General features: G+C 47.9%; 2 protein-coding genes across 4 annotated transcripts in view; one reads left to right on the forward strand and one right to left on the reverse strand.

Moving 5' to 3' along the window:
- The window catches only part of LOC146333946 (uncharacterized), a 96,943-nt gene that overhangs the window by 66,694 nt on the left and 6,483 nt on the right, over nt 1-23,766 (reverse strand). The gene's annotated exons all lie outside the window — the stretch shown is intronic.
- The window catches only part of LOC146333948 (membralin-like), a 59,810-nt gene continuing 36,513 nt past the window's right edge, over nt 470-23,766 (forward strand). For all 3 annotated transcript variants that reach the window (XM_084824988.1, XM_084824989.1, XM_084824990.1), the window contains exons 1-2: nt 470-2,338; nt 13,328-13,591. In XM_084824988.1, coding sequence (XP_084681114.1) covers nt 2,117-2,338; nt 13,328-13,591 — 486 coding nt within the window. In that variant the 5' untranslated portion in view covers nt 470-2,116. The remainder of the gene's footprint in view (nt 2,339-13,327; nt 13,592-23,766) is intronic.

Below are 23,766 nucleotides of genomic sequence, written 5' to 3' on the forward strand. Positions count from 1 at the left end.
AGAGAACAGCAGAGAACAAGATATACAATTGTATGACCTTTGACAAGACAAGGAATTCCTGTGTCTCGTCAGCTTACAACAATATATTCGAGGGAGAAAGAGCTCAGCAAGAACATGAAGCATGAGACTGCATGAGGCTACTTAGTCTGACCCCCGATATGGCTGCTACATCAGGACAGGGAGAAATTCAACACGTAGAGCTAGGCATTAATGGAGGGGGAGGGGAGAAGAAGACGAAAAGGGTCCTCTTTTTTGAAAATTTTCGCGACATGACTATCGAGTTATTTGGGGTGGGGATGCTTTTGAAAACCGCACGCGCGCACAGCCGTCAATCAGGCACCATAAGTGTTGCTTCTATCCTCATTTTAACCGCATCCCCTTTGGTGCCTCGCCGCCCCCTCCTTTCGTTTCCCTTCCCTTCGGAGTGAGACACACCTCTTTCCCTCCTCCTTCCGCTGGAGACGTCATCATCGCGGCCTGAGCGGGAGGGGGGAAGGAGAAGGAACCAGCCGAACAAAATGGCGGCGTCCTGGAAGGACGCGAAGGGGAATTGATAGGTGGATTACCAGGGGACGGGGAGTTTTTTTCTTCAACAGAAAGGGCTTGAAGAGCGGAGGAGAAGCCAGCGCACCCACCTTTTTGCTCCCCCTTAGCTTTTGGGGATGCCATTCCTCCGCACCAGGCTGGTTCTCTGACCCCCTCCCTTTGTTGACAGCTGTGGGGGGTAGCTGCGCACCCGCCCTTGACTAGGCCCATTTTGGAGGGGAGGGTCTGTATGGGTGACCCCTTCCATTCCCCCTCCCCTTCTCCATAAAGGCTCTTGACACCCTGTTTGGGGTCTCTTGGAGGGGCAGGGGTCCCCCTCCTGAAAAGGGGGTGTATGTGGGGGGCTCTCCCCCACAACTCTGTCTGGCCATTGGAAAGTCACCCCCGTCTCCTCCCCCCTTTTGAGGTAGACGTTTCCTCCTTCCTTCTCCCCTGTCTCCATTTTATTCTTCTGCCAAAGCTTCACTTTCTGCCCTGCATTGTGCCCATCCAATTTAGTGGCTTGGCACACCTGCTCCCCCATTAAAGTAAGGGGTTGTAACACTACTACCCCCCCCACCTGCCTCCTACAGGTTGGGGTGTTTTGAGGTAGGCATCTCCCCCCTCCCTTTCCCCCCACCCCTTCACTTCTTTTGGCAAAACCTTGCCTCCTTTTTTGCTCTAGATTGTGGCCTGTACAACTTTGTGGTTTGGCAACCCAAATATTTCAGTAAAAGTTTTACCCTCTCCAGCCTACACACACCCTTCCAAACTCACACATTGGGGGGCTAGGCAGGTTTTCTCCACTTGCTTAATCCCCACCTAACTTAAAAACAAAAACGACTCATACCTCTTGGGCTTAGCCTCCCCCCACCCCCTATCCCGGATTGGATTCCCTTCATGAGGCTGACACCCTCTGCTTTTAAAACCTGAATCCCTTCCAGGGCACTCATTCTAACACACACAGCCCTCAATCCATATTTGGGGTAGTTCTTTCATAGCTCAAGACCAGGCCTTCATATTGTCCCCCCATGCCCTACCACCTTTTTTCCCTTTGGGGGAAATCTGCTTCTCTCCTGCTCCCCCTTTCTCTGCCCCTTTCCCATCTGGGAACTGTTAATTCCCACCCCTTCCTCTCTTAGTGCTTGAATCCCACCACCAAGCATTATTAACTCCCATTCCAAGTTTGGCTTATTTCCATTTAGGAAGCTGAAGATCACCCCACTATCTTAGGGGGCTTTTGGCCTTTCACTCCACCGCACCTGGGGTGCCCCTCCACCCCCACAACTTACAGCTGCTTTTAAAGTTATCAAAACGTTCCCATCAAGGACCATTTCACCCATTATTCTGACTGGGCTATTCTCTTCCGGACTAGCATATCTTCTTTATTTTCCTTGTGCTGGGTGAGACTGATCCTCTTATTTTTCTTATTCTCCTTATTGAGTGTACCTTCTCCGATCAGAGTAAAAATTGGTCTGCACCCCAAAACTGAATTTTCACAGGCCTACCTGTCAGCAAACCCCCCTTTTGGAGGAGGACGCAAGGAACGCCTCAGAAGCACCACTGCTGCCATTTCCCCCACACCCCCAAGATGTCAGAGAATCAACCCAACCGCCACCATCATCCCATGAACAGTGTTGGGGGAGGGCCCCCTGCCGGGAATAACCAAAGAGTCCACAATCTGAACCAGAACCCTCTCATAAACGTACATGATCGTCTCTTCCACGCGCTTTTCTTCAAGATGGCTGTCACTTACGCCCGGCTCTTCCCACCATCCTTCCGTCGCATTTTTGAGTTCTTTGTACTCCTCAAGGTAAAATGGGCATATGGGGCAGGCATTTTCTCTTCTACACCTGTACCCCAGTACTTCTATTTCAAACCTATTTAGCAGTACTCAGGTGCTCAGCCAGGCTTACAAGAAAGATTACAAAATACTGGGGGGTGGGGGGAGGATATTATTTTCCCACATGGAACTGTTTTAATCATTTATGGCACAGCTGCCCTAAGAGGGAAGGAACCCACCCAACTCTCTTCCAGTTTTACAAAAGCTTTCCTGGTCAGCTGCAGACAATGCTTAATTGCCACTGGTGCCTAGCCATTTAGAACTCTGTGCTTGGTGCTCTATAGGGGGAATAGACAGAAGGTAGATCTCCAGATGTTTTGGACTTCCAACTCCCAGAAGCCCCTGCTGGCATGGCCAGTGGTCAGGAATGCTGGGAGTTGAAGTCTAAAACCTCTGGAGATCTACTTTCTGCCTGCCCCTGCTCTATAGAGTATCATGCAATCCTGTTAAGAGCAGGTTGGAAATAAGATTGCTTGCTTGCTTCAAGGCTTTTGAACTATTTTTAACATCACCTTACAGTGCATATTCTATAGCATTTAAAAGAATGTATTAATACATAATGTTTTTTATAGCATGTTCTAAGTGGCCAGAGGTCTTTGTGTTATCTCTGTAATCCTCATAAGAGCCCTGTAAGGTGGGTCAGTATTATTCTCATTTTGCTGAGAGAATTGTGGCTTGCCTAAGGTCACTAGCAGCGCAATCCTATGCATGATGACTCAGAAGAAGTAAGTCCCATTAAATATAACGGGCTTTTGTTGTTGTTCAGTCGTTCAGTCGTGTCCGACTCTTCGTGACCCCATGGACCATAGCACGCCAGGCCTTCCTGTCCTGCGCTCTCTCCCGGAGCGTGCTCAAGTTCATATTCATTGCATCCGTGATGCTATCTAGCCATCTCATTCTCTGCCGTCCCCTTCTCCTTTTGCCTTCAGTCTTTCCCAGCATCAGGGTCTTTTCCAGGGAGTTTTCTCTTCGCATTAGGTGGCCAAAATATTGGAGCTTCAATAACGGGCTTACTCACAGGTAAATGGGTATAGGATTGTAGCCGAAGGGTGCAATCCTATGCATGTTTAGACAGGAAAAAAGTCCCAACTCCCAGCATGCCCCTGAGAGTTACAGGATTTTTTCTGTCTAAACATGCATAGGCTTGTGCCCTAAGTGAGCTTTGTAACTAGAAAGACTTTGGATTTTTTAATGCTTCTTTCAGGACATGTTGCTGTGTCATGAATGCTAAGATGGATTTGGCCCCTGGCTCAGTGGTCGAGCGCTTGGTTCGCATGCAAAAGGTCCTGAGTTCAATCTCCAGCATGTTCAGTAGGGCCGGGAAATACTTCTGTCTGACACCCTGGGGAGCTGCCGCCTTTCAGTTTAGACTAGGTTTGGGGAAAACTGTGGCACTTCTAGATGTTGGACTACAACTTCCATTACCTCGATCATTGGAGGGGTTGGCTGTGGCTGATAGGAGCTGGAGTCCGACCACATCCAGAGGGCCACTGGTTCCCCAGCTCTGGTTTAGACAAGACTGAAACTGATGGGTCAGTGGCCTGAAGGCAGCGGTGAAAGGATGATTAAACACACGGCAACAGCCAGCTGCCACCTGAGCCGGACTCTTTGTGGTCTGGCAGCTTGCCTGGACTGATTTGCAAGGGTGGACACACAAGAGTTCCGGAGGGGAAGCTGCATAGGGCCATCTAATCCAACTGCTGGAAATGTGTACCTCCTGTCAAACCCCTAAGCCCTGCCCCCTTTCCAAGATGGTGGATGATTTGTGGCCGCTCAAGACATTGATGGAGAAAATCCAGAGCTTGAGCATCTCCAGCAGATGGCTGTCCAGGCTTTGCTTGAAGACCTCTAGTGAGGGAGAGGACCCCCCCCCCCCCAACAGCCCTCTAGGTTATTGGCTGCATTGTTAAACATCTCTTGCCATGAAGAAGTTTCTTCTAATGATCAACCAAAATCTACCCTCCTGTATCTTAAGCCCATTAGATCTTGTCCTGCCCTCTGGGGAAGGAATCTTTGCCATCTTCACTGTGACAGACCTTCAGGGATTTGAAGAGGGCTGTCAATGTCCGTGCCCCCCCCCCAGCCTTCTCCAGACTAAACTTCCATTTCCTTCAGCATTTCTTCATATAACTTGTTTTCCATACCACTGACCATCTTCACTGCAAATTGCAGTGCCCAGAACTGGACACAGTATTCCATTTGAGGTCTGACTAGTGCTGAATAAAGTGGAACTCTTCCTTCTTGTGACTTGGAAACTATGGTTCTGTCAATGTGGCTCCAGAGTTCATTAGCCTTTTTTGCAGCTGCATCACGCTTTCTCAGCTTGTGATCAACTATAACTCTTCAAAATCCTTTTCACTGCTCCCACACTAGGTATCCCCTGTCCTATACCTGTACATTTGATTACTTTTATGTCCAAATGCATGCCTTCATATATCATTTTGTTAGCTTAGCCTAGTTTTCTATTCTACCAAGGTCATTTTGAATTTTATTCCGGGTGTCTTTTGAGATGTTTTTTAATTGTATTTCAGTACTGCCTTTCTGAAACCAACTAAGGCAAATTACAAAAAGTTTAGAAAATAAAAACCATAATCAAATAAAAGCATAGTACAATATGCAAAACAACCTTAGAAACCGTAACAACCATTTTAAAAGCGAAGTTAAAAAGTTGTGTCTTATTATTTATTATTATTTATTTCATTTCTATGCTGCCCAATAGATGAAGCTCCCTGGGCAGTTCACAAAAATTACAAACCATAAAATACAGGATAATAAAACATAGTATAACATTTTTAACATACAAAATTTAAAACAATTTAAACAAAACAATTTCAATAAAAGACCCCGTTCCTGAACACAGAGAGAGTGTTAGCTACCGCTCCCATTTCTGTGCCACCTGAAGATCTGAGAAGGATTCCCTGTACCCTTTTATCTAAGTCATTGATTTTAAAAAATGTTTAAAAGTATCAGGCCCGGGACTTTTGAATGATCCTAACCTGTTCTTCAGTACTCTGCCTTAATTTTAGTGCTGTTAAATTGCCTGACCATGCTTTTCCATGTGTGGGCATTTAAAAAAGTAAAGAAATAAACAAATTAAAAGGCCCATAAACGCCAGTATCTCGAGTAACAAAAAAATGGATCTTGTGATACTGCGACGCGTGTAAGAAAACAACCCCCTTGCTAAATGAGAAAGTGCTCTGAAATTTCAAAGTTGCTTTTGTTTCAACATTATAGCCTGTTAGTTCTCAGGCATTAGAAAAACAAAAGCAGTTGTGAGGGGTGCGCAATTAATTGTTTGATTCAGACACAACTTGGGTCTCCGGCATGTTTGCATAGAACGCCTCCCTTGCTTGTGCTACAAACTCGCTAGGTAAGCCTCCTCGACCTGGCAGCCTCCAGATGTGTTGGGCTACAACTTGCATCAGTAGGAGTGGTCATACTTGCTGGGGATAATGGGTGTTATAGCACAACACACCTGGAGGGCACCAGACTCTGCTGGGTGGTCTTTGACCTGCTGCTTGCAGCTTCAATCCCTCCCCTTTCCTTCATCTGCAGTATGAGGTTAGTAATACTGACCTACCTTGCAGGGTTGTTGTAAGCCAGGTTACGGCTAGATCATAGGAAGTAGTTTGCTCCCCCTGAAAAAGAGGCAAGTGAGAATTTCAGTGGGCTTGATCAACCTTGTAAATAAGCCCACCAAAGTTACTAGCCAGCATTTCTTTTTACTACCCTGCTACAAGGCTAAAGGTAAAGTAAAGGTGTCCCCAACCAGTCGTGTCCGACTCTAGGGTGTGGTGCTCATCTCCATTTCTGAGCCGAAGAGCCAGCGCTGTCCGAAGACGCTTCCGTGGTCATGTGGCCGGCATGACTGAACACTGAGGTGCACGGAATGCTGTTACCTTTCCCGCCGAAGCGGTACCTATTTAGCTACTTGCAATTTCTTGCTTTCGAACTGCTAGGTTGGCAGGAGCTGGGACTGAAGCTCACTCCGTCACGCGGCACTCGGGTCTCGAACTGCTGTCCTGCCGACCTTCCGGTCTGCAGTTCAGCGTCTTAACCACTAAGCCACCGCGGCCCCTACAAGGCTACAAGGCTAGTGACCTGTTAATTGCAAGACTGGGCTAGTTAACTTATTTGCAAGTCCAAATTAATAGTAGGCTTCCTCAACATTTAATGTAACTTCACAACTCCAGCTGCCCTTCCCTGCTCCTTAAATATCTCATGCCCCGTCACCACCCAAATCTGTTCCTTTCATCTGCGTTCCTCCTTCCTGGCCCATGCATAAGAAAAAGAGGATACCTGATGGTCCAGTTGAGTGAGATGCCTCTGGGCCAAATCTAACCCATCTGAGGTGCCAGTCCATCCCTCTGGGGTTCCCCAAATGGTCACCCCCTTTCCCTTGGCTCCACTTCCCAACTACTGATCATTTGGTGGTTTCCTGGGTTTTGCGCCGTTTCTTTCCCATTCAAAAAGGGTGAAATGTCTCTCCTAAGGCTTAGTTACTGGCAGTAAGAACGTTAAACTCAACTATGGTGGCATTTTGGGCCCTCCCCTTTTGCCTTCAGCCTCACCCACCATGGGTATACTGGTCCCAAGAGCTTCTCCAAAATGGAATTCAGCCATTGGGGTGAAAGAGGTTCAACACACTTGTGTTAAAATGTGTTGGTGTTATTTTAAATACAACGATTAAGCAGTCACCTTAATCTTTTTATTACCACCTTATCTCAGCATAGTTCACGGCACCTCCCATCTGATGCAGCAGGTTCGTGGTACAGCTCCAGTTCCAGTCAGCCAAGCAACTGGCTCGGCTGGTACATTTTGCAGCTCTGTGGGATGAGGAAGATCCCCTTTTCCAGCACTTGTTTCAACGTGTGTTCTCTCGTCTCCCCAGGAGTAATAGAGGGGTGAGGGAAGGATGGACAGAGGGCAGTGGAAGCACCTTTAGACTTCTGACTGGTTCTGACTGAAATCCGGAGCAGATTCACCACCCCACTGACATCAGAGCCACCAGCCTCCACTGGCAGGGGGGTTGGTCTAGAGAGGATGAGGAAGGGACCCTGCAGGAATCATTAGTGGGGTGCTGGTGGGAAATCTGCAACTCTGTGCAGGGAGTAAAGCTGTATGGCGGGCTTGATTGGCACTGCGAGAGATGGCACGTGCAACTCCCAGCTGAGACGATTTGCTTGGCTTGTTTCCGGGAATGTTTTAAATTAACTTTTAATTTGATTTAAAATACTCCAGCTCTCCCACCTTTGAACAAAAGCTGGCAAGGCCTTTTCCTGAAACATTCAACAATGAACATTAAATCTAATGAATTAAAATAAAAATTTTAAACACACACACACATGCACATACCGAGCAACAGTAAAAAGAGCCAGTGATGCATTTTTTTAACATTTTTGAATTGGATTCTTATTTTTAAAAGAAAATTTCTGTTAAACTTTCTGATGCCCTAAATTGGTTGCGGTCTGAGTTAGCATATTTCTTTGACTTGGTAAGGGAAAAAGGCATTTTATTATTTATTTATAGTAGTTTTGTGCTGCTCTTCTACCCAAATGGGTCCTAGAGCGGCTTACATATAATCAGTAAAACAAGACAGTCCCTGCCTGCAATCTAAGAAGACACGGCACATAAGGAAGAATGAATGCGGCGGGAAGAGAGTGAAAGGTTAAGACTTGGTTCGCATGTAACAACAACCCATTGATTTAAAAACCGATGAGTTTCTTCCACTTTAGCACACATAGCCCATGATCAGCTCCTTCATAGACTGTCTGGTGTGATGTCCATGGGTTGCTGTTGGGTTAATAGCTGTTAACAACGGTCTGGGTTCGCACATCACATTGCACAACCTACAAAGGAGCTGATCGTGGGTTGTGGGGTAAAAGGAGACTAGGCGGGTGCGCTTCAGGCAAGCATGTAACGGCAACCAATGAGTGGTTGTTATGTGCGAACAGCATCTGAGGGTGCAATCCTATGCATGTTTAGACAGAAAGAAGTCCTCCAATTCCCAGAATGCCCCATACAGCCATGCTGGGAGTTGGAGGACTTCTTCTGTCTAAACGTGCATAGTGTCAGGCTTCCCGATCCCCCCAGTGCACACGCTCAGGCAATCTGACACCGGACACCCAAATCAGTGAGATTTCTTTATTGCAGGAAATCCCACGGCAAAAGCTTAATGGTTACACTCTTCAGAAATCATATACAGTCAGGGCCAGAAATATTGGAACATGCATAACTGTTTGGGCAGTTGGCCTCTGTACACCACCACATTGAAGTTGAAAGGAAACACACCCAGATGGGAGCAAAGTCAGGACTTCCAGCTGTAATTCAAGGGGTTTGACAAAAGTGGGGCACTGACCGTTCAGGAAGGACAGCCAGTGGCATGCACCCCCCCCCCATCGTTGGGGGCTCCTAAGTAATGGAACGAATGGCTGACAAGCAGCTGCATGGCCAGGTGTGGCCTGTTTCCTGGGTGCCCCATGACCCACCAAGCAGAGAAAAGGCCTGGAGGCGGTTCTGAGTGTCACATTTGCATTTGGTGGCTGCTTGCTGGAACCCCCAACATGAGGTCCAAAGAGGTGTCCATGCGAGTGAAGGATGCCATCCTGAGGCTGAGGAAACAACATAAACCCATCAGAGAGATAGCAAAAACAGTGGGGGTGGCCAACACAACAGTTTGGGACATCCTGAAAAAGATGGAATTAACTGGCAAGCTCGGCAACAGCAAATGGCCTGGCAGACCACAGAAGACAACTAAAGTGGATGACTGCAGAATTCTACTCATGGTGAAGAGGAACCCTTTCACAACATCGAGCCAGGCCAAGAACGCGCTTGAGGAGGTAGGCATGTCATTGTCAACATCTACAGTCAGGGGACGGCTTTATGAATGTGAATACAGAGGCTTCACAGCAAGGTGCAAACCACTGGTAATGCTCAAGAACCGAAAGGCCAGATTACCCTTCACCAGCAAACGCCTACAAAAGCCTGCCCAGTTCTGGAATAAGATTCTTTGGACTGATGAAACCAGGATTAACTTGTACCAGAATGATGGGAAGAGAAAAGTATGGAGAAGGAAAGGAACAGCTCATGATCCAAAGCATACCACATCATCGGTCAAACATGGTGGAGGCAGTGTTATGGCCTGGGCATGTATGGCTGCCAATGGAACCGGGTCACTGGTGTTTATTGATGACCCGACTGCTAATCAAAGCAGCAGGACGAATTCTGAAGTGTATGGGGCTATACTTTCTGTTCAGATTCGGCCGAATGCTGCCAAACTGATAGGACGCCACTTCATATTTCAGATGGATAATGACCCAAAACATACAGCAAAAGCTACCCAAGAGTTTCTCCAGGCAAAGAAGTGGGATGTTCTTCAATGGCCAGGTCAGTCACCTGATCTCAGCCCAATAGAGCATGCTTTTCCCTTACTGAAGACATGACTGAAGGCAGAAGGACCCACAAACAAGCAGCAGCTGAAGGCAGCTGCACTGAAGGCCTGGCAAAGCGTCTCGAGGGAGGAAACTCGGCATTGGGTCATGTCCATGGGTTCCAGACTTCAGGCAGTCATTGACTGCAAAGGATTTTCATCCAGGTATTAAAGGCGACCCTTAAGTTTGAAATGATGTTGGTTTGTTCCATTACTTATGAGCCGCCAATGATTGGGTGGTGGGTATGCCACTGGCTGTCCTTCCTGAACGGTCAGTGCCCCACTTTTGCCACACCCCTTGAATTACAGCTGAAAGTCCTGACTTTGCTCCTATCTGGGTGTGTTTCCTTTCAGCTTCAATGTGGTGGTGTGCAGAGGCCAACTGCCCAAACAGTTATCCTTGTTCCAATATTTCTGACCCTGACTGTAATTGATGGTCAGTAGCTATAGGCTCTGTGTAATTCCAGAACAGACCAAAGCTAAACACTGCTACCGTGACAGATCTTCATCATCGTGGTTTCCCCATTGCCATCTCCACGGTTCTGAACACAAGGGAAAGGACTCTGGATTCCTGGTGTACCTAACCCAGGCAATCCATACATGGGGTTCCAAACCCTGGACAAGGAATGGGAATGATTCCTGGAATGATCCCTCAGGCCATCAAGGGATAAATTCTTGAAAGGCCTAAACAAAACCGCAGCCATTGAGAGTCCAACTTAGAATCTTTTGTTGATAACTCCAGGCTACATGGTTGAGGCCTATCAAGACCAAGGGAAGGGTAACCCCCACACACATACACACAAGGAGTTCTGTGCCACTGCTTTCTCATTGGTAACTCATGCTGCATGCGTCCAGACAGAGGAAAATACAAAAGTTGTAGATCAAACCCAGCCTGCTGGTATGCTGAGCTGACGATGAACACAGACACGCAATCCACAGCAAATGAGAGTTGAAGTCTATGAAAAGCCTCACAGTAGTTTTCATGGCAAGCCTTTAACAGTCTAGAGTTCCAGTCCGTATGCACAGTGCATCCAAAAGCCCAGACGATGATGGATCCAAACAGAGAAGGCTTCGGGCAATGAAGACGAGATGTTCCTAGCAAAGGCTCCTCGCCTTGTCATCAGCTTAAAAGGGAAGGCGTGACTGTAAGACACCCCCTCTGGCTCCCTTGACAGACGAGGGCCTTTAGCCTTTCAGCAAGGCTTCTGTCCAAACAGAGCGGCACTCCTCAGCTTTCTAGCAGTGATGCTTCAACCTGGGCAATCTTTCTGCAAATCCTACTCCACCTCTGTCAGGTTCTCACAGACATCTTCTGGCCTCCCTGCCCACCAAGGCTAGACCAGCTGCGGGCAGGGAGTTGGGTGACTCCCCCTGGCTCCCCTCGGAGAACACTGACAGAGATAAGCTCACACAGATGCTGACATTCCAGAGGCTGCATAGGCCCAAGCCCTTCCGGGCTACTTCTCATCAAATCCTGGCTATCACCTACAAGGCCCTGACACATAGGATTGCACCTAAAGTCTTTCAACAGGGTTGGTGGAATAACTCTGCTTTCCCCTCTCATCTCCCTCTGTGCAGCCTGGAATGAAAAGAAAAGTATGCCATGTTGATTTTATGTGCTATATAAATATCTTCAAAGACATCACACACACCCAATAGCCAAGAGTATTTGAACTGAAATATTTGATTAGGAAAATAATTCAATAAAGAATACTAACCATGCAAACTTTCCCGCAAGTAAGCCCCTTTGAACACAGTGGGGCTTACTTCTACATAGACATCTGTAGGATTGCACTGTTAATGTGGCTTAAATGTTACGTTCACTGAACGTAACATTGAAGCCACATTCCTGGAATGTATTATTCCTGGAATACTTGTCAATATGTCTAGGCATGACAACGCAATAGCATACACTTCCCTTATATGGCTCATGTTTGCACAAAGTGGTAAGCCAGAATTCTTCAACCAGAAGCTTCAGGTACCATGAATTTGCCAGCAAGAAAAGGCTTAGCATTGTCTCCAAACCTGACTCCTAGCTTGTTGCTCCCAAACAAGCCAGAAATCGTAAGCCACACTGAAACCCTGGCTTCAGACTCCATCTTGTTCAGGGAGCAACAAATCAGGGGTCCTGGTTTGGACGCAATACCAAACATTTTCCTCCTGCTGAGTTCCTGGTCACTGAAGCTGCTCCCACTGGTGAGAGGAACCAAATGGGAGCAATCCGGCATGCCTGCTTGTGAACAATAAGCCAGGATTCCCTGGAATTCCAGTTTATCATTTTGTGTGATCATGACCACGGGTTAAATTTTAAGGAAAAAGCTAGGACACTGATAACGGATAACAAGCTTAGCACACCCAAAGAGCGTTCGATATATGGAATGTGAGTTTGTTTGTGTGGAAGTGCGTGTAAGAGAGAGAACCATAAAGAAATAAAGGCTCCTTTTTCTAACTGCTACTTCTGGACACTGCAGCTTTGCAAACAAGTTGAGAACAGTTGCGTGTGAGCAATGCTTTTCTCAGAGCCTCTCTTGCCCTTCCAGGCATGCCTGTGTTACGAGACCCATGAAAGCTTCTGCTGTAATAAATGTGACATTTTTCTTTATTCATTTTATTGAGTACATTTAATGTCCCATTTTCCATCATGGAATTCAAGATGGCATATATGGAGGTTAAGAACATAAGAGCCTTGCTGAAACAGACCCAGACCTACTTGGCCTTACTGGAGGTGCCACTGGACTCTGCTGTTTTTGCTGGAATAGACAACACTTTGGAATACCTAGCTTAGTCCTTAGTTGCCTAAGTTAAATGATTTTTTAAAAAATGCATCTTTTTTTGAACTTGCCTCCCTGGTCACCTGTAGCTGATTCCTAGTCGTCTCTGGTGACTAGCTAAAATGGGTGAGAAACCTTTTTCCTATGAAGGGCTCGTGTTGGCTCAAATTTTTTGAGGGCCCTTGGGGAAGACACTCAGTGGGCCCCCTCAGTGAGTCTGCTTTCTCACCGTCAGCTGCTCTTTCTCCTGCTCCTCCTCTTTCTCGTCATTGCTACCACTTCCTTGCTTGACTGGCAGAGAGCCAGGGTGCAAGTAAATAGTGGCATCGCTTGCTCCTCATCACCACCGTTGTCTGGGCCAGAGCAAGAGGCAGGGGAAAAGCAGGTTGCAATGGGGAAGAGAAAGAGCAAGTCCAGGGGGCTCTTCTCAGTGCACCTCTGCTGGTCTGTGAGCCCTTGGCAGGTGCCTGACCAGGCCTGCCCTTGATGTGGGGGCCATTGGTCCATGGGAAAAGCCAAGCAGGGGGCTGCAGCTGATGCTGGATGGAGTTTGCAGATTGCATAGCGTGCACTCTCTCTTTCTGTGCCATCCCATCTCTCACTTGCTCGCTGGGTCACCCAACATAAGGGCTGCAGCTTCCCCATTCCAACATTAACAACTTGACTTGGCATTCACATCCATGTGAGGCGGGGGCAGAGCAGCCAAGAACCCCTCTCCCCCTCCCTTGCATCTGACTCGGCTGCCTCTTTGTCCTCCAGGCTCTCTTTGTGCTCTTCATCCTGGCCTACATCCACATCGCCTTCTCCCGCTCACCCATCAACTGCCTGGAGCAAATGCGGAACAAATGGCCGCAGGATGGCATCCTGCGTGTCGAGATCCAGCGCAACTCCAGCCGCACCCCCATCTTCCTCCAGTTCTGCAAGGGTGAACAGTTTCCGGGCATGGTTGTCGAGACACCTGCCGGGGACGAGGAGGAGGAAGAGGAGATGACTGTGGAGATGTTTGAAAACGGCTCCGTCAAGGTACGAAGTTGAGGGGGGAGCAGCTTCTGCCCATGCACTGTGCTTCTTCCTGTGTGGCCTCCTTATTTGGGGAGATCCCCTTGGACATGATGCAGCAGGAGAACATAAGAAAAGCCAGGCTGGTTTGTAGCTCTGTGGCTGAGCCCCTGCTTTGCATGCAGAAGGTCCTGGGTTTGATCCCTGGCATCTCCAGGTAGGGCTGGGAAAAACTCCTTCCTGAATCCCTGGAGAGCCACTGCCAGTCAGTGTCAGCCATTCTGGACTTGATGGACCGAGGCTCTGACTCAGTATGAGGCAGCTTCCCATGATCAGACCAAAAGCCAGATGCTGATGGGAAGCCTGCAAACAGGAATTGAGCACAATAGCACCCTCCCACTCAGCAACTGGTATTCAGAGGCATGCTGACTCTAATCCAGGAGGCAATAATTAACCATCATGAGCAGAGGTGCAGCAAGGTAATTTTAGACCCTAGACTTAACAGTCTTTTGGGTTTCCTTTAGAACAGCCTTGTGTATTACTTCAGTTGTGTAACACATGTTAAGGAACTATCCAAGGCAGGTACGGTTGAACAGTCAGAAATTTATTAAAGCACATCACAGCTGAGGGTGAGACGGTTGATCCTTGTGTCTCATCAAAAAAGAAGAAAGAAATAGGATGCCTTTATACAGACTGAATACAGTCTTTATACAGACCTAATGAATATGCAGTGGAGGTGAAGAATAGATTTAAGGGACTAGATTTAGTAGATAGGGTCCCGGAAGAACTATGGACAGAAGTTCGCAACATTGTTCAGGAGGCGGCAACAAAAAAGTCCCAAAGAAAAAGAAAACCAAGAAGGCAAGATGGCTGTCTGCTGAGACGCTGGAAGCAGCCCAAGAAAGAAGGAAAGCAAAAGGCAACAGTGAAAGGGGGAGATATGCCCAATTCAATGCAAAATTCCAGAGGTTAGCCAGAAGAGATAAGGCATTATTTTTAAACAAGCAATGCGCGGAAGCGGAAGAAGATAATAGAATAGGAAGGACAAGAGACCTCTTCAAGAAATTTAGAAACATTGGAGGGAAATTCCAGGCAAAAATGGGTATGATCAAAAACAAAGATGGCAAGGACCTAGCAGAAGCAGAAGAGAGCAAGAAAAGGTGGCAAGAATATACAGAAGATCTGTACAGGAAGGATAATAATATCGGGGATAGATTTGACGGTGTGGTCAGTGCGCTAGAGCCAGACATCCTGAAGAGTGAGGTTGAATGGGCCTTAAGAAGAATTGCTAATAACAAGGCAGCAGGAGACGACGGTATCCCAGCTGAACTGTTTAAAATCTTGCAAGATGAGGCTGTCAAGGTGATGCATGCCATATGCCAGCAAATTTGGAAAACACAAGAATGGCCAACAGATTGGAAAAAATCAACCTATATCCCCATACCAAAAAAGGGAAGCACTAAAGAATATTCAAACTATCGAACAGTGGCACTTATTTCACATGCCAGTAAAGTCATGCTCAAGATCTTGCAAGGGAGACTCCAGCAATTCATGGAACGAGAATTGCCAGATGTACAAGCTGGGTTTCGAAAAGGCAGAGGAACTAGAGACCAAATTGCCAATATCCGCTGGAGAATGGAGAAAGCCAGGGAGTTTCAGAAAAACATCTATTTCTGTTTTATTGACTATTCTAAAGCCTTTGACTGTGTGGATCATAACAAATTGTGACAAGTTCTTGGTGGTATGGGGATACCAAGTCATCTTGTCTGCCTCCTGAGGAATCCGTATAACGACCAAGTAGCAACGGTAAGAACAGACCACGGAACAACGGACTGGTTTAAGATTGGGAAAGGAGTACGCAGGGTTGTATACTCTCACCCCACCTATTCAACCTGTACGCAGAACACATGCGACGCTCTGGGCTCGATGAAGCCAAGGCTGGAGTTAAAATTGCTGGGAGAAACATTAACGATCTCAGCTATGCAGATGATACCACTCTGATGGCTGAAAGTGAGGAGGAGCTGAGGAACCTCATGACGAAGGTGAAAGAAGAAAGTGCAAAAGCTGGGTTGCAGTTAAACCTCAAAAAAACCAAGATTATGGCAACCAGCTTGATTGATAACTGGCAAATAGAGGGAGAAAATGTGGAGGCGGTGACAGACTTTGTCTTTCTAGGTGCAAAGATGACTGCAGACACTGACTGCAGCCAGGAAATCAGAAGACGTTTACTTCTTGGGAGGAGAGCAACGACAAATCTTGATAAAATAGTGAAGAGCAGAGACATCATGCTGACAACAAAGGTCCGCATAGTGAAAGCAATGGTATTCCCCGTAGCAACCTACGGCTGCGAGAGCTGGACCATAAGGAAGGCCGAGTGAAGGAAGATAGATGCGTTTGAACTGCGGTGCTGGAGGAAAATTCTGAGAGTGCCTTGGACTGCAAGAAGATCAAACCAGTCCATACTCCAGGAAATAGAGCCAGACTGTTCACTGGAGGGAATGATATTAAAGGCAAAACTGAAGTACTTTGGCCACATAATGAGAAGACAGGACACCCTGGAGAAGATGCTGATGCTAGGGACAGTGGAAGGCAAAAGGAAGAGGGGCCGACCAAGGGCAAGATGGACAGATAATATTCTGGAAGTGACGGGCTTGAGCTTGGGGGAGCTGGGGGCGGCGACGGCCGACAGGAAGCTCTGGCGGGGGCTGGTCCAGGAAGTCACAAAGAGTCGGAAGCGACTGAGCGAATAAACAACAACATACAGACTACATTGGAGAACAAAGAAAATACACTATGTGTGCTTCAGAACTAGTTTAGCACAGCTGCTTTATTTTCTCTTACTTCTGAAGTCCTAAGCTACTCCCTAAAAAAGGAATTTCCTGTGTATAATGAGCAAGTTAAAATTACCTTCTCAAGGTCAGACACATATGCATTCTCTCACTCCCATCAGGCACCTTGGTTGATTGCTTGAACCAAACTAGGCCTAGTCAGGCACGCGCTCACTCACTCACTCACTCACTCTCTCTCTCTTTCTCTCTCTCTCTCGGATTTCTCCCTGCCCTCCCCAGCCACCATTCTGCACTTTACAACTGCTTTTATATTCCTGATACCTTCAAATATTTGTCAACCCTGATGATAAAAACAAACCAGCTCCAAACATATGTCGTTCTGCATTTTAGACCTGCTTAAATCATAGCGCCATCATGATTCCAGGAATAAAACAGAGCTTGCTTCTGATGCCCTGATGCCCGCATCACCTGCCACCCTCTGGGGGGTCATTCCCACCCCCATGAACTCCAGGTTCAGCCCCAGCCGCGCTACTAATCAGGACAAGTAGCCATTGATAGCCTTATTCTCCATTAATATGTCTAGTTCCCTTTGAAAGATGTCGAAGTTGGTGGCCATCATGATACTTGTGGTAGTGAATGCCATAGTACGGGCTCCCCAATTTGGCTCCCACAGTACCCACAAAACTTTTTTTTAAATCCTGTTTTTTAATATACGTATATATTAAATTAATGTATATATTATACGTATGTATTAATTTAATATTGTATATATCCATAGCAATATATACATATGAATTCCTTTATATGAAAATACAACTTTCTAGCAATTATGCATAGCCTTCCTATTTCTCAAGCCATGTTGTAGTGGCACCCACAGCAGTTTCTCAAATTCCCAAATGTGCCCAAGGCTCCAAAAAGGTTGGGGACCCCTGCCATAGCATAATTATGCACTGTGTGAAGAAATCCTTCCTTTTCATGGTCCTGAATCTCTCACCAGCTTCATGAGATGACCCCTTTGGGTTCTAGTATTATGAAAGAATAAAGACTTCTTCCTCTCCACTTTCTCCCCACATGCTTAATTTTATAAAACTCTATCATGTCCCCCTTTACTCACTGTTTCCTCTAAGATAAACAGACCCAAACCTTGTAATCTTTCCTCATAGGGGAGTTTCTCCAGCACCCTGACCTAAGATTAGCCATCACAGTTTATGGACACCATGACTCATAGTAGCAAGTTCTGTAAGTTCACCTTCCCAACCTGGGGCCTTCTAGATGTGTTGGACTACAACTCATATCATCCCCATTGGCCATGTTGGCTGGGGATAATGGATGTTGTAGTCCAATGCATCTAGAGGGCGCCAGATTGGGAGAAGGCTGATGTAAGTCAACAGTGTGAAGTCTGTCTTGGACCTCCTGGTGCTCAGTCTTGTTGGATAATCTAGTATGAGAGAGGGAGAAAAACAGCACCATGCATAATTCTACCATGCATTCATTATATTACAGAGAAATGTGGTGTTGCCAGTAAGGATCTAAACTGGCTTGCAATATTACAGCCTTCCCCAACCTGATGTTCTCCAGATGTGGGACTGCAGCTGGGAGTTGTAGTCTCAACACATCTGGAGGGCACCAGATTGGGAAAAGGTGTGGTATCAGTATGTTGGATTCACAAAACAATGACCTTACTGAAGAGCTGTGCAAGGAAGTGAAGAAGTATAAGCAAGCAAGCACCCAACGTACCCTCAAAATGATGAAATAAAGCCCTGTGTCCTAGCGTAGGAAAGCACAAATCAACCTCAGTTATTCCCGAGTTGTTAGGTTTTTTGTTGTTGGTTTCTTCCAAGTTCTATGCAGCCAGCATCAATGAATCTGTCCTCTTTAAATCATTTGCTAAATCCTCATCCCATGTGAGTGAACAGGAGCGAAGTCCTGAGCCTGCTTCTGCCCCCGCCCACAGGTACTTAAGGCGGGGCTGCCAGAGGCTGCTCGGGAAGGAGCCTGGGGAAGGAGGACCAGCCAGCAGCTGCACCGGGTGATCCTGAGCCTGCTTCTGCCCCCGCCCACAGGTACTTAAGGCAGGGCTGCCAGAGGCTGCGCCTCGGCGTCGCGCTAAGTGCTCACTTAGCGTCGCACTTGGGGTCGCAAGATCTACCCACCTGCCTCTCCAGAGACACCAGCAGCCACAACACCAGCAGCAAATAGCAGCAGCAGCAAAGGGCAGCAGCTTTAAAGACCAGGGGAAGGGGCAAACGTGGACTATCTGCTCCTTCTAAGCTGCTGTTCTCTTTTATCTCTTTTATATTCTTTTAAACTGTTGTATATTTTATATCTTAATATTTTAATATGTGCCTGGGAGGACTATTGGGCAACTCAGGGGGTGGGGGAGGTGCCACCATAACTGTGGTCACGGGCAGGGGGAGGTATGGCATTGGGGGATTAACAGGCCAGCTGAGGAGGAGAGGGGCTAGACACCTTACAGCTGTCCCCTCTTCTGGTTCTTCCCCCAACCTGATGGCTCCTGGCAGCCTTACCAGTCTGCCCTCGGGTCTGGTGGTGCTGCTGCTGAATGCCAGGTCGGCCCAAAATAAGACCTCCCTCATCCATGATTTGATTGTGGATGAGGGGGCTGACGTGGCATGTATTACTGAGACCTGGGTGGGGGAACTGGGAGGGGTCACTCTCTCCCAGCTGTGCCCTCCTGGGTACTCGGTGCAGCACCAACACCGACTTGAGGGCCGGGGAGGGGGGGTTGCCGTGGTCTATAGGAATTCAATCTCCCTCTCCAGGCTTCCTGCTCATTCGAGTGCAGATCTTGAGTGTCTGTACCTTGTGTTGGGTACCTGGGACAGATTAGGGATTCTGTTGGTGTACCGCCCACCCCGCTGCCCATCGGACTCCCTGCCTGAGCTGACGGAGGTGGTCTCGGACTTGGTGTTGAGGACCCCCAGGATGATGGTCCTGGGGGATCTCAACTTCCATGCCGAGGCCGCTGTATCCGGGGCGGCTCAGGACTTCATGGCCGCCATGACAACCATGGGGCTGTCCCAACATGTCATCGGCCCAACGCATATAAAAGGACACACGCTTGATCTGGTTTTCTCGACTGGGCAGGAGGATGGTGATCTGAAAGTAGAGGAATTAACATCTGTCCCTCTGTCATGGTCAGATCACTTCCTGCTGAGGTTTAGACTTCTGGCGGCCTTTCCCCTCTGCAAGGGTGGGGGACCTATTAAAACGGTCCGCCCCTGGGGGCTGATGGATTCCGATGGATTCCAGAGGGCTCTGGGGGGTTTCCTGCTGGTATGGCTGGTGCTCCTGTCGAAGCCCAGGTCGCTCTGTGGAATGCAGAGATGACTCGGGCGGTTGACACGATCGCGCCCAAGCGCCCTCTCCCTCTGAGCAGAGCCCAGCCACCTCCTTGGTATACACCTGAGCTGAGGGCAATGAAGCAAGAGGGGAGACGGCTAGAGCGCAGGTGGAGGAAAACTTGTGCTGAGTCTGACCGAACACAGGTAAGAGCCCACTATCGAGCCTACTCTGTGGCGGTGAGGGTGGCAAAGAGGCAGTTCTTTTCCACCAGCATTGCATCTTCTCAGTGTCGTCCGGCGGAGCTTTTCCGAGTGGTTTGCGGCCTGTTACATTCTGGGCCAGGGAGAGAGACAGTGGAACCCTCGGTAGCACGCTGTGACGAGTTTGCGCGGCACTTTGAGGAGAAAGTCGCTCAGATTCGTCATGAGTTGGACACCACCATTAATGCAGTTCCATTGGTAGAGGCGTTCAGAGCACCGTCTGGTCCAGTTTTATTGGATGAGTTTCAGTTACTGAGGCCTGAGGATGCGGACAAGGTGCTTGGCCAAGTCCGATCGACCACTTGTGTGCTTGACCCTTGCCCTTCATGGCTTATTAAATCAAACAAGGAGGGGTTGTCCGGCTGGATCCAGGAGGTTGTAAATTCCTCCTTGAGAGAGGGAGTGGTGCCTGCTGCTTTAAAAGAGGCAGTAATTAGACCACTCCTGAAAAAGCCTAACCTGGACCCAGAGGATGTTAACAATTATAGGCCAGTGGCCAACATCCCCTTCCTGGGCAAGGTGCTTGAGCGGGTGGTTGCAGGACAGCTCCAGGCACTGTTGAATGAAACGGATTATCTAGATCCATTTCAATCGGGCTTCAGGCCTGGTTTTGGAATGGAAACTGCCTTGGTCGCCCTGTGGGATGACCTCTGCCGGGAGAGGGACAGGGGGAGTGCGACCCTGTTGATTCTCCTGGACCTCTCAGCGGCTTTTGGTACCATCGACCATGGTATCCTTCTGGATAGGTTGTCTGGGTTGGGAGTTGGAGGCACTGCACTACAGTGGTTCCGCTCCTACTTGGATGGCCGATTCCAGAAGGTGGTGCTGGGGGATTATTGCTCTGTGCCATGGCAATTGTGCCATGGGGTTCCACAGGGCTCTATCCCCCATGCTGTTTAACATCTACATGGAACCGCTGGGGGAGGTTATCCAGAGGTGTGAGCTGAGGTGCCATCAATATGCAGATGACACCCAGCTCTACCTCTCTTTCTCATCAAAACCAGGTGAGGCAGTGGCTGTTCTGAACCAGTGCCTGGGCACGGTAATGGACTGGATGAGGGCTAATAACCTGAAACTCAATCCAGACAAGACGGAGGTACTGTTAGTGGGTGGTTCGTCTGCCCAGCTAGGTGATATTCAACCTGTTCTGGAGGGGGTTGCACTCCCCCTAAAGGATCAGGTTCGTAGTTTGGGGGTGCTCTTGGATCCAGAACTGTCACTTGAGGCACAGGTGAACTCAGTGGCACGGAGCACTTTTTATCAGCTTAGGCTGGTATACCAACTACACCCTTATCTGGACAGAGAGAGCCTAGCTACAGTTATCCATGCTCTGATAACTTCTCGTCTGGATTACTGCAATGCGTTATACGTGGGGCTGCCTTTGAAAACGGTCCGGAAACTTCAGCTGGTCCAAAATAGGGCAGCAAGATTGTTAACAGGGACTGGCCTGCGAGCTCATATTACGCCAGTACTTTTCCAGCTGCACTGGCTGCCAGTCCATTTCCGGGCCCGATTCAAAGTGCTGGTGTTAACATTCAAAGCCCTTAACGGCTTGGGGCCAGGTTACCTGAAGGATCGCCTCCTCCCATATGTGCCTGCCCAGACCTTAAGATCATCAGCAGCGGCCCTTCTCCGTGAGCCCCTGCCGAAGGAAGTGAGGCGGGTGGCTACTAGGAGGAGGGCTTTTTCTGTTGTGGCACCCCGGCTCTGGAATGAGCTCCCTAGTGAGGTTCGCCTGGCGCCTACATTGTACTCCTTTCGGCGCCAGGTGAAGACCTTTTTATTTTCCCAGGCATTTTAGCTTTCTAAATTTTTATCTTTGCTGTTTTAAATCTGTATTTTAAACTCCTGTACTGCTGCTAGGTTTTATTGTGGTTGTATTGTTATATTGTGATTTTAATGTTCTATATATTTTAAATTGTTTTATTGTGTGTTGTTTGGTTTTAGTTTTTGTGAACCGCCCAGAGAGCTTCGGCTATTGGGCGGTATAGAAATGAAATAAATAAATAAAATAAATAAATAAATAAATTAAGGGTTTGCAAGACCAAATTCACGGCTTGAATTATGTAAACGAAAGCCGGCGCCTGAATGCCCAGCATCTCCTCTGGTGGCAATGGACTGACTGAGCTCACTTAATTTGTGTCTTAATTCCATTAAATTTTCTCCACAAGGTTCTCATTTATCCCTCCTGTTGAGGGTAACCTGGGAAGGAGATTAAATAAACCAGTGGAGCGCTGCTGTTGGTGATTGGTATTTATGGTGCTAAAACGATACTAATAGTGGTTGTACTCATTAGTAGACCTAATAAGTGGGACCTGCAGCAAAATATTGCAGCATGAAGTGCTCTTGTTCTGGGTGCCGGCCAGCCAGCTGGGTCCTCTTTCACACTACTCTGTTCCATCCTCACCCTCCCAAAGTCAGCCAGCACTCTCTGGTCACTGAGCATGCTCAGTCCTCATTGGGGTGTTTTTGCGCCCCCCCCCCCGAATTTTTTTCCCCCGCTGAAGATTTTTTTGTACTTTTGCAAATCTTGGGTCTGCCCCCTGGCCTGCTGATAACTCCCTTTTGTGCATGGATAGTGCCGTTTTGGCCACATGAGGATCAGTGCTTAGCTAGTGAGTTTGTTAATCTATGCTAAGAAAAGAGGATGTGTGTCTGTCTGTCTGTATGTACATCAGCACCGTAGCGCCAAGACCACGAAACCTAAATGTTTGGAATGCATGCGAAAGGGATGCTCAGGGTGTACACTTGGGGGTTATTTTGTTTTTAAAACGCATTAATTAATTTTAATTAATTTTAATGTATCCATGTGGTTGAAGCCTGCAGTAACATCTTTAGATGCTACTGACAGACGTCCTTACCAGCAGATACATTTGCAGTCCATACAGTCTGAAGCCAGGGGGGATTAGTAGGCTGAGAGATGGAGTTATATGCCTGTCCCATCCCCGCTGCTGTGGTGCAGACCCACCCACACCCTAGGGGAATGGACTCGATAGACCCCTCCCTCAGGAGGCTATAAGGGTGCCTCATGGCAGGGGCTGTGCCTAGGGGTACCAGTGAGCATGGCTTCACAAAGATCTGTCCATCTGTGACAGCTGCATAGGCTTATTTGAAGGGTTCACTGTATCAGGCTAAGGGCTAGTCCAAACCTTACTTGTATTTGTTAACTTCCCTTCGCAGTTCTTTGCATGTTGTCCTGCTGTGCATTGTAAGCTACTCTGAATCCTTATGGCTGCAGTGTGATTAATGGTCTTGCTGAGAGGAGCTGTAAGGCACATAATGTGGAGGGGAAAGAAACCTTGATTAAACACTTATACTAAATCTCTCCCTTCCAGGATGCGCAAGTTAGGCTAACTAATTCTACAGCAGGGGTCCCCAACCTTTTTCAACCTGTGGGCACATTTTGGAATCTGAGAAACTGCTGTGGGCACCACCACAAAATGGCTCCCATGGAGGATGTGGGTAGTCACATAATGGCTGCCATAGGGGTCTGGCTATTCAAGAGGTGGTGATGGTGTTGGTGATGATGGTGGGAGAAATAGCGAGGCTAGAGGCTGGGAGGGATGGGGAAATGGAAAGAGTTGGTCTACAATCGAATTATTGGGCAATTTTGAGCAAAGCCACAATTTACAGCAGGTGCCTTTCAGAGCCTTTCGCAACCTCCTCAAGCCTTAGGGAGGTAGAGCTGCACCTCCTTGAAGGAGGTAATTCTGGGGTCACTGAAGTCCCCCTGTTCCTCACCACGGATATACTTGCTTCCCAAAATTAGGGAATCCGGAACTTGGCCTTCAGATGGCCATGGAAGTCCCAGGACATGGGGACTCACAAGTCAAAGACAACACCT

This window comes from Heloderma suspectum, chromosome W (genome assembly GCF_057233095.1).
Source record: "Heloderma suspectum isolate Gila_16-S chromosome W, 16-S_ref, whole genome shotgun sequence".
NCBI lineage: Eukaryota > Metazoa > Chordata > Lepidosauria > Squamata > Helodermatidae > Heloderma > Heloderma suspectum.